The 11,032-nt window shown below is 38.5% G+C and overlaps 1 protein-coding gene across 2 annotated transcripts; it reads right to left on the reverse strand.

Moving 5' to 3' along the window:
• Positions 1 to 1,263: 1,263 nt before the first annotated feature.
• LOC129851389 (ectodysplasin-A receptor-associated adapter protein-like) lies at positions 1,264 to 10,406 on the reverse strand. Of its 2 annotated transcripts, none has more exons than XM_055917899.1 (6): positions 10,075 to 10,406; positions 4,943 to 5,001; positions 3,682 to 3,724; positions 3,503 to 3,573; positions 3,037 to 3,085; positions 1,264 to 2,836 (listed from the first exon to the last, which is right to left on the reverse strand). In XM_055917899.1, the coding sequence occupies exons 1-6, from the start codon at positions 10,130 to 10,132 to the stop codon at positions 2,448 to 2,450; spliced, it is 669 nt and encodes a 222-aa protein (XP_055773874.1). In that variant the 5' UTR covers positions 10,133 to 10,406; the 3' UTR covers positions 1,264 to 2,447. The 2 variants fall into 2 exon arrangements, with proteins under 2 accessions (XP_055773874.1, XP_055773879.1); XM_055917904.1 differs by having other exon boundaries at positions 4,943 to 4,997; positions 10,075 to 10,405.
• Between the last annotated feature and the right edge of the window lie 626 nt (positions 10,407 to 11,032).

Genomic DNA, 11,032 nt, shown 5'->3' on the forward strand with positions numbered 1-11,032 from the left:
AAAGTAAGTTCAAATGGCAATTAAAGTGGCCAAGGTTTAGATTCTCTGGCTCAAAAGGTAAAGAGTCTGACATGGACAATGAGGAAGAGCAGAGTGGGGATGAAACAGAGAGTGGTCAGGTAGAAGTACCAATGTTTACCTTTCACAGACTTCCAAAGAACAACAAGATTGAGAGTGCGCTCAAAGATGCTGCGGAGGCCCTTTTTGAGGCCATTGACACACCAAAGCTTGAAGGAGGCCATGATACAGCTAGTACAGAGGTCAGTTTGCCTAAAGTGAATGTGTCTTTGACTGAAGGACGGAAAGAGACATCACCTTCAGGACCTATTAACATCATGGAGCGGTTGAAGTTGTTCAAAGCAAAAATCACCTCAGATGCACTAGACTCATTGGATGAAAACAACAGGATATCAATAAGCCTCTCCAATATGCTTGGTCTGAATATCACAGATCCCGATGCAGATTATTCCTGGTTTTCAGCCATGTGAACCGTACACTTGGGATAAACCAACATGAATGTAACTATTTTGTAAATAAGCACCATTCCATTTGTGGATGAGTTGACTCCATGTTGAGGATGTGATTTGTTTCTTTGTAGAAAACATAAACATGTCATTATTTTTTTCTGTAGATTTGTCTCAGATATCTCTTTGTATTCATCCATATGCTACATCTATATTTAAACATTTGACATCAAAATTAAGGAAAATGTGCTCATTAGCTCCATGTGTACTCAAACTTATTTCAATTATGGTTCTATTTCCTATATTCTGTTCACTTGGAAGTATACTCATTTTTACAAATGACTCAGTGTTGTGTCTGTCACAATTCAGACCTATTTCAACCACAAAGGGGACACAATCTGTATGGAAGATGTCATCTTTACATTTTAAGCAAAAACAATAGTTGAAAAGTGAAATGTAATTAAACTATTCATGAGATATTTTTTCCAATAAACTATTATATTTATACATCCATTATGTTTCTTTGTCATTTATTGATGATAGACTACTAATTTATAATTGACTACAACCATATGATACTGTATAATTGAATGACAGGCTTGAATTCCTCTGATTGGACATTCATCACTGAAAAGAAATCTACATAAATAAACATTTACCAAGTTATATAATCATATACACAGAAAGCTCAAACTCTCATGGGTAACTTCCAACAGAAATCATTTTTTCAGCGCTGTATTTTCAATTATGACTTTTGAAACGTGTTGATGAAGAAAAGTTCATAAGATTAGCAAGAAGCTGGAAAACATTCTAGCTTTTATTTGCTTCAAGTGGGGGTGGGGGGGAGGAATTGTAATCACAAAATGATAAAACGTAAGGGAAAATTGCTAATTAAGATTCAGACCGTAGTGAGATATCTCATTTGACAACATGACCTCAGCTTCATCAAACTATCCCAAAATAATCAAGACTCATTAACTATTAATACAAACAATACAATATTTGGAGATGATTCATGTTTTTATGAGACTATAAAAGACCAATATGCAAAACTGTCTCCTTTGCCATATTATATATACTACATTGATTATTAGTCTGTCATTACTATGGTGACTGTTCTAATAAGTAAAAATGTACTAACAGTTCACCATTTAAATCCTCTTCTCTCTTTTCCACTTTACCTTCTTGATGTGCCATGTTGGTTAGCACATTTCCACTTACTATGTTCTAGCCCATTGGTCATTTTTGTGGGACACTTGGACACTAGTGATGGCCATTCTGAGTCTTTTCGGTGAGCCAGCTCATTTGGCTCCGTTCACTTCAGAGTCGGCTCATTTGGCTCCCAAACAGCTCTTCGTTCAAAATTATTTAAACAAGGATTGACCTAGAACCATGATTTCCAATCTCCAATGTAAAGCCCAAAAGGTAGGCTACCATTATGTCAGATCGTGAAATACGTGGTGAAATTATTAGATCTGTCAATAAATTGTGTTTATTTTAAACGCACTGCAAAAATGAATGTGGACCAGAATGTACACGCTTTATTTGCATAGTAGCAGTATGCAAATCAGGGAGCCAAGTGAACGGCTCTTTCAACGATGCGATTTGCTTCCTGACATTCACCAAAAAGGATCGGTTCATAAAGAGCCGTTTGTTCGCGAACAACCCATCACTATTGGACACACAGCAATTCTGAGGTTGCAGGACCTTTGAAAAAGAAAATAATGAGCTGGTTGAGATGCTCAGAACTACAGTATTGGTAGAGAGTATATCATGGAAATCAGTCCTATTAAGTCCTCAACTCCGCAGGAGTCATAAAATGTGATCCACCGGTCTTCTGCACACCAACTCAACCAAAATCCTGGAACCACTGGATGTTAAATAAATGGAAAAAATGGTCCAAGTCCCTGTTGCTAATTCAATAAAGTGTATAGCAAAATATAAAAAGTAATATGAGGGATTTTCAGGGGTTGGGGCAAGTGGTCAATGAGCATTTTGCCAGCGTGAGGGCCAGTCGTTATCCATCCAGCTTTGCAGAAGCCGCAGCACATCAATGCGCTGGTAAACCCGGCAAAGTTCGGTGAGCTCAGTGACGGTCTTGTGGTTGTTGCGCAGCAGGAACTCTTGTGTGGGGCTGTGGCACATTGAGCCCTGGGTCCGGTGCTCCAGCAGAGTCAGCTCATCATAGCTCATACCCCAACGGCTCGCAAAGTTCTTCCAGTTCTTAACAGTGCAATGATTTGGGTCCAGTTTAAGCCGCAGTAAGTCCAGCAAGTCCTTGTCATCCATCAGGTCACTGATCTTTGGAGGTGGAGCTGAGCAACAGCACTTCTCACAGGGGTTGTTCAAGAACTGCAGCTCCTTGGGGAAGTCTAAGGGGTAGGAATTGGGGCAAGGAAAATGGAATTACCAACAGCCTTGGAAATATATACACTGTACATGGAAATGATTAGACTACCATTTTAGGTACACATGTAAGTGTAATGCATCTGTGTAGAAAATATGTACAACGTGCTTGGAAATGTTGTTCGGAGATACAGTATATCATGATAAAAATGCTAATTTAACTTACCTTGTAAGATGGAGCCAGTGCAGATGCACTCCACACCATCTTCTACTGGCTGTATGAGGTTGTGTAAAACAAAACATTACATTCAGTTGTTGTAGTTCTAGAGTGGAATTAACTACAAATATGATTCAGAATACATCAAAATATTCTAATTGATACCATTAAAATAATCACAACCTTTTTAAAACCTACTCACAACATCTTTCCTATGGAAAAAAGTGATCACTCTCACCCATCAAAATGTTATTGTGGTTTAGACACCAACAGCTAGTTTCCGTTACAAAGGCTAAAACATTAGAAAGCCAGGGTATGACATTTTCAGATGCTGGGTAAGAGGTATGGAGTTATATTTAAAAAGCTACAGTGTACAGTAGCATCCTGTCAAGACTCATCACCACATTTTCACATTAATATCATAAGCCAAAGAAACAATACACTTTAGCTCGGTGCAAGTGACCCCATTACACACCTGTCTTATTCTGCCCGAGGGAGGTGTGAGGTAGCCAGGTGGCATGGACCTCAGCTGCAGCGTCACTGTATCTGGAAAGGACAGATGGACGGTGTAAGTGAATGTTGTAGTTTCTCATCAGAGTGCACAGGAAGGCACATCAGTTGTGTGAACAAATGCACTGAGCTTAGAGCACCCACCTTGAGGTTCTGTGACTTGGACTGGATAGTTGGACTTCAAGGACTAAGAGACACAAAACACACATGTTCAGCTTTGCTGGGAAGAGGCATACTGATGGATTGTGATCTTAATACTATATATATATCAATGCAGATATTTATGCTGATATACATCTTTTAAGACCGAGAGATAGCAAGTCTGTAAATTGTGTGAGAAAATTATACTCCGTGTTGGATAGCGAAAAGTGGCTTGTTGCAACTTGCTTCTATATCAGTCCCTGAGCATAAGAAATTCCAGCATAATGTACTCAACTATGCTTCAATTACTTTACATGGCTATTTTCTTCTCAATCTAAACAGGCCGAAGAGTTAACTCAAAGTATATAACAAAATGATTGCTAACAAAAACAATGTATCTATTCAATTAAAGGGATAATCCACCCCAAACCACTAATTCCAATTATTAACAGTGTTAAAGAGTGTTAAATAACACTAATATGTGAAAACAATATTTTTTGTGAACAAATGTTTCATTTTGTCATTATAACAAGCTTGGTAGCAACATGAAAATAATTGTGGGAAAATGTTGCAGTTCAAGTTGACTACAAAACCCACCATGCAATGCTCTCTCTGGGCTGGCTGACAAGTTAGCTAGGTAGCAAATATAGCTACACACAATAATACCAAAGTCCATATCAGCATGTGAAGTAGCTAGCTAGCTGTAAAATCACCTAAACAAACTTCACTATCAATTTAGGAGTGTATCTCAGCCAGTTAAATGTACAGTTCGTCACTACCCAGAGCGACTGCAGAGTATGTTGCTATGGCAACAACAGCCATTTCCCACATGGCGAGATGGTACTTAAAGGAGAAACTGAGTTGAATAATTTGGTACACTGTTTAGATTGAGCACATCTAAGCGAAATATATACTTTGTCATGACGATATAAAACGGATGAATGTGTTCTATTGGCCGACCTGGAGAGCAGGTAATTGTTTTAAAAGTGTTATGAAATGTGATAGTGTGTTATACTCTATCTCCAGTGACGAGAAACTGGTAGCTATGACGAGTTTCTACATGATTTTCAGATTTCCCAGACGGACCACTTAGACATTAAATCATTGGGTACATTTTTATTTTAAAACCACTGATAGAACATAGGCTTTCACCAAATTGACAGGTGTTTCATGATTTTTATTTCTGAGGGTGGATTATCCCTTAAAATTCAGATAGTACATTTGTGTGCACTAGTTTGTTTCTGATGATATTAGAGGGTCGTACCATTTCTGCCATGAAGCTACTAGTATCTGTGTCCTCCACTGGTTCAGAGATTATTCTATCTGTCGAGACAAGACAGGTGTAACATGGAGAACAATGCACAAAGGACAATATTGCAGATTTGATAGAAAATGATGGCTGATGGAAATGGAATGCAGTTTTTCAACAAAGCAAATATCAGCATGAAGAGGACACATTAAATCTGAACTTATTGAGTGTCCTGGGTCCTGATAGTTGCAGACGTACAAAGCCCTCTTTTCAGCTCTAAAACATACCTCTACAAGGCTATGCAGGCCTCTGTCAGTCTGCATCACTGTGAGGCTATTGTATGAGACCTCAGAGCTCCAAATAAAGAGCTGCTCTGACCTTTCTTAAGTTACACTCCATGAAGCTGACACTCACTTCAGTTTATATGGGAACCTTGGATCTGTAAACACATTCAAGTTAACCAAAGACCATTTCACATGGGTTATATTAATGAAGTTGTTGACACAGTTGAAACTACAGTGTAAGTCACACATAGATCTCAAAACGACAATATGTGGGTTGGTTCACTTCCTCAAACAAGAGAAAAAAATAGCAGGGTTTCTCACATTGCTGACATGAGTAAACACACACACACTTTACTATAATGGAGTTGTAAGGTGTCTCACACCAGGGGCCCGTGTCATTGACTGAACATATCACCAACAAGAAGGGAAATATTGTTGAGACGTCACTTTTTTTTGTGGGGAGGCTTTACATACCAGACTAAAATAAATACTAAAACACCTTCACCACCTTTGATTGAACAATATTATTTTAAAACATATGCAAGTCATAAATCACAGTCCAGAAACTGTGATAATTTCTGTGGAAGGTACAAACAAAATATTGCAGTATTTTCTGCATATTGCAGTATTTTCTCAATTGTTTTTGTTGTTACCTACATGATGATGACAGTGAGACAAGAGAGGAGAGGACATGCCAGTTAACTCACCATATGCCATACTCTCAGTAAGATCAATAACAGCAGAGCAGTGATGATCACTGTAATAACTGTGTAATTGCTGATGGACACAGAAATAGAATCTCATTCTAGGTCTGTGGTTGCATAGATGTGTACAGATGCTTTGGTAATGCATACTCAATCTCATTCTACCTTGCTCCTTATTAGTGCAACGCTGAGACACATCAGCCCCACGTCCCCTACTCATCAACTGTAAGCAGAAACCCATCTCAGCTCAGCATTGTTTCTGCTCCACAGGGAATGCAGAGACATGTACCTACTCGCTCTGCAAGAAGTTCAATAGATGAAATATAAACCACATCATAATAGATCCCTCCAGGCCATGATTCCATAGAGATTAACCTAGATTTTCTGCTTTTTGACCACCCATGCCTTTGCTACTAAGATAAGTCGAGTTTCTAAAAGTTTAATCAGACCGTGCAATGTTGCATTTGCTCTGCAGCGACCAAGGCATGCTTTTTTCCACACATGGCTTGAGATGAATGGCGTGCTAATACCTAACTCAATCCATGCAGTTTCTATACCTAAAGCAAAGATGGACAAATGCTTTGAAAGTTGCCTTGTCTATGTACAGTGAATGATTGAGGGTTGTGTGTGTGTGTGTGTGTGTGTGTGTTGTAAAACTCAAGTTCCAGCAGGACAAATAAGTTCTGTGATTTTGTTGTGAGAGGAGGCTTACTTTGCTGGCCTAAAGCCTCAGCTTCTGCACAGGCCTTGGCTGCTATATGAAGATTGACAATGCAATAGTAATAAAGAATAAAGAGCTTGTTCTTCAAGGCATGCTGATGAGGACAATGTTTCAGCATTAAAAAAAGCAGACATTTTTATGAAAGAATCAGAGCATTGTGCAAAATTGGGGTATTATTGTTCTGTTCATTCAACTGAGCAGGCATCCTCAAGACCCAACAGGTATCTGTCCAAACAGATCACTGAGTAAATGTAATTTATATGTATGAGCTCAAGGGGACAGCTCACATTTTCATACATTTTCCACAGCCCCGCGGGAAGTAGGGGTGCTGCAGCACCTCCTAAAAAATACATTAAAAAAAATCTAAACCCCCCCCCATCTATAATACCAGTCAAAAGTTTGAACACACCTACTCATTCCGGTGTTTTTCTTTATTGTTACTATTTTCTACATTGTAGAATAACATTGAAGACATCAAAACTATGAAATAGCACATATGGAATCATGTAGTAACCAAAAAAAAAGTGTTAAACAAATCAAAATATATTTTATATTTGAGATTCTTCAAAATAGCCACCCTTGGCCTTGATGACAACTTTGATGAGCTAGTCACCTGGAATGCATTTCAATTAACATGTGTGCCTTGTTAAAAGTTAATTGGTGGAATTTATTTCCTTCTAAATGCGTTTGAGCCAATCAGTTGTGTTGTGACAAAGTCCCCTACTTTGTATACAGAAGATAACCTTATTTGGTAAAATACCAAGTCCATATAATGGCAAGAACAGTTCAAATAAGCAAAGAAAAATGACAGTCCATCATTACTTTAAGACATGAAGGTCAGTCAACCCAGCAAAAGTCAAGAACTTTGAAAGTTTCTTCAAGTGCAGTTGCAAAAACCCTCAAGCGCTATGATGAAACTAAGACTACCACAGGAAAGGAAGACTCAGAGTTACCTCTGCTGCAGAGGATAAGATCATTAGAGTAACCAGTCTCAGAAATTGCAGCCCAAATAAATGCTTCACAGAGTTCAAGTAACAGACACATCTCAACATCAACTGTTCAGAGAAGACTGCGTGAACCAGGCCTTCATGGTCGAATTGCTGCAAAGAAACCACTACTAAAAGACAGCAATAATAAGATGAGATTTGCTTGGGCCAAGAAACACGAGCAATGGACTTTAGACCGGTGGAAATCTGTCCTTTGGTCTGATGAGTCCAAATTTGATATTTTAGCTTCCAACCGCCCTGTCTTTGTGAGACGCAGAGTAGGTGAACGGTTGATCTCCGCATGTCTGGTTCCCACCGTGAAGCATGGACACTGTCGTGATTTCTTTAGAATTCAAGGCACACTTAACCAGCATGGCTACTACAGCATTCTGCAGTGATACGCCATCCCATCTGGTTTGCGCTTAGTGGAACTATCATTTGATTTTCAACAGGAAACTGATCCAACACACCTCCAGGCTGTGTACGGGCTATTCGACCAAGAAGGAGAGTGATGGAGTGCTGCATCAGATGACCTGGCCTCTACGATCACCCGACCTCAACCTAATTGAGATGGCTTGGGATGAGTTGGACCAAAGAGTGAAGGAAAAGCAGCCAACAAGTGCTCAGCATATGTGGTAACTCCTTCAAGACTGTTGGAAAAGCATTCCAGGTGAAGCTGGTTGAAAGAATGCCAAGAGTGTGCAAAGCTGTCATCAAGGCAAAGGGTAGCTACTTTGAAGAATCTCAAATATAAAATATTATTTGATTTGTTTAAACACTTTTTTGGTTACTTCATGATTCCATATGTGTTATTTCATAGTTTTGATGTCAACACTATTATTCTACAATGTAGAAAATAGTAAAAATATAGAAAAACCCTTGAATGAGTAGATGTATCCAAACTTTTGACTGGTATTGTATATATACTTTTTTCAATGTTTTTCCACAAAAGTAGTGCACTGGGCCTTTACTAATATTAGCAACCGATATAAAAAGTCTGTAGGGCGGGCAACAAAAAAAAAATCAGCATCTCTGCTTTGGCAAGAAATGTTGTACAATTAAGAACAGTATCTTTCAGGATTCAATAGTTAGAATTATAAGAGTTGTTGCCCTGTCCCTTTCTCTGTGATTCTGGATTCCATTAGAATGACAAAGAACAAAACCCTGTCCTCAAACATTTACATCAAAAGGTGCAAAGACACAAAACATCCACATCAAAGTAAATATTTACTTGATCGTATTTTTTTTTATAACATGGAAAACAACCACTTTTGTTCAGTATTAATTTACCATCCTTAGAAACCACTTAATGTAAATGTAAATGTACAGTACTATATTGTACAAAGGCTGGTCATCTAGGTTTGTACCTGTAGACTTTCCATCACCATGAAGAAAAACAATGCACAATGAAGTTATTGAGTACATTGAGACATCAAGTGGTTTGTGATGATGTGTTGTGGCTCAGTTGGTGGAGCATGGCACTTGTGATGCTAGGGTTGTGGGTTTGATTCCCATAGATGACCAGTATGGAAATGTATAGACCATTTCAGTGAACATATACGTTGCATTTGCAAAGTATTTAAAGAAACTGGAAAACATATATCAAGCAAGTATTTGTATATTCCATAAGTATTATCAGATGCACTGTTTTGTACAGATAACTATCAGCCTTAAGTTAGAAATGCTGGTAAACACTGAAATACATTGTTTACATTTTTCCCCAAAAGTAGTGCACTGGGCCTTTACTAGTCCTGTATTAGGGGACCCTGTCAGCCAAAAATCACAGTGAAAACCAACCATATAAAAACGTGGGGTTCTATTCTTTACAACATTGATAAACACAGTAGCCTAGCTTGCCATTGAGTTTGATTCCTCAGGTTGTCCAATGTTCCAATGCCTCAAATTGGAGATAACAGTTTTATGCTATGACTAAGTCAGCACTTACATTGGACAGTTTGGAAAAGCCTAGCCTACTCACTTTGTCACTGAAAACTTTGTCACTGAAAAAATTCAATATTTTCCAGTTCCCACACATCTCATACATTCACGAAGAGTAAGGCACAAGTCCCTTACTATAATTGATACAGAGGGGGGGATTTTTATGTTTGGGGAAATCCCACTTGTGAGAAGAGCACACTGAAATAGAATCAATGAAATGCAAGTTCTCTTATGTAAATTATGTCAATGTGATATGAATTATATATTTATTTTTTACGAATTATTAAAAAAGTTCAGATAGCCTACATTTAAAAAACAAAATGACTTTTACATTTCAATATTACAGTGGGCCTATCTATTTGTAAATTAGAAGGTTGTTCAAAAAGAACAAGATGAAGGTACAAACATGCAACACGGGATGACCTTCATCCACAACCACTAGCAAAAAGGTAGCATCATGAACGACATAGCCTATCTATACGATTTAACGTTTGAAATAACAGTGCAGACTTACCGAATGGCTCCTTAAACGCCTTCAAGCTAGTCATCTTTACACAAATAGATGTGAACATAAGAGAAAAGTCCGTTGCACATAAGAGTAAAATGACAACAGATAATAACGAAATTGAGTCGAAAAGTGGCGTTACCACCTCTGCAACGGAGTGCCGGAGAGTGCGCTAAGGGGGCGGGAGGTGTAGTTGGTAAAATGACGCTCAACGGGAGAAAAAAAGTTCTGACCTCGATGCTATTGGTGCTTTCAAGACAACTGGGAACTCGGAACAAAACGTTTTGAATGGTCATAAAACTCGGAATTCCAAATCGGAAACTCAGGCATCTTTCTAGAGATCTGCCTTTCCGACCTGAAGATCACCGACGTCATAACCTGATCTCGGTTATTTCCCAGTCTCGAAAGCACCACAAAACCTCTCCCCCGACCACGGGTGTCACGTAACTTCCCATACACATAAATAAATGTTAGACACGGAGTCTGACAGACCCCTTCTGCAGATTTATCATTCAATTTCCGGCATGTCTGATGACCCGACAATGGGGACTTTTCTTAGTCTGTTCTATAGGATGCTATTTTACGCTATATAACCAAGGAAACAGCCCCATACCACTGGTGTGGAAAATAGTCTAAAAACAGTTATCAGGCTATGCAATGGCTCCAGTTAACCAGTGGTCACAATTAAAGCATAGGCCTACCTTTTTTTAATGCAGCCGCACTTTTTGGGCTGCATTTACACAGGCAGCCAAATTCAAATATTTTCTCCACTGATTGTGAACATTGAACAGTAGGACACATGCCAGAATGAAATATGGCAGCCACTCCAATTAATATGATATGTTACATTTTGTATGGTATGTAGGCTATTCATTTGTGGATGTCCATCATCCATTTCGTATATGTTACAAATTACAAGTCGTAAATTTTACAAATTGCAATTCGTACAATATGTTACGAATAGCAA

The sequence above is a fragment of the Salvelinus fontinalis genome, chromosome 1, assembly GCF_029448725.1.
Source record: "Salvelinus fontinalis isolate EN_2023a chromosome 1, ASM2944872v1, whole genome shotgun sequence".
Classification (NCBI taxonomy): Eukaryota; Metazoa; Chordata; class Actinopteri; order Salmoniformes; family Salmonidae; genus Salvelinus; species Salvelinus fontinalis.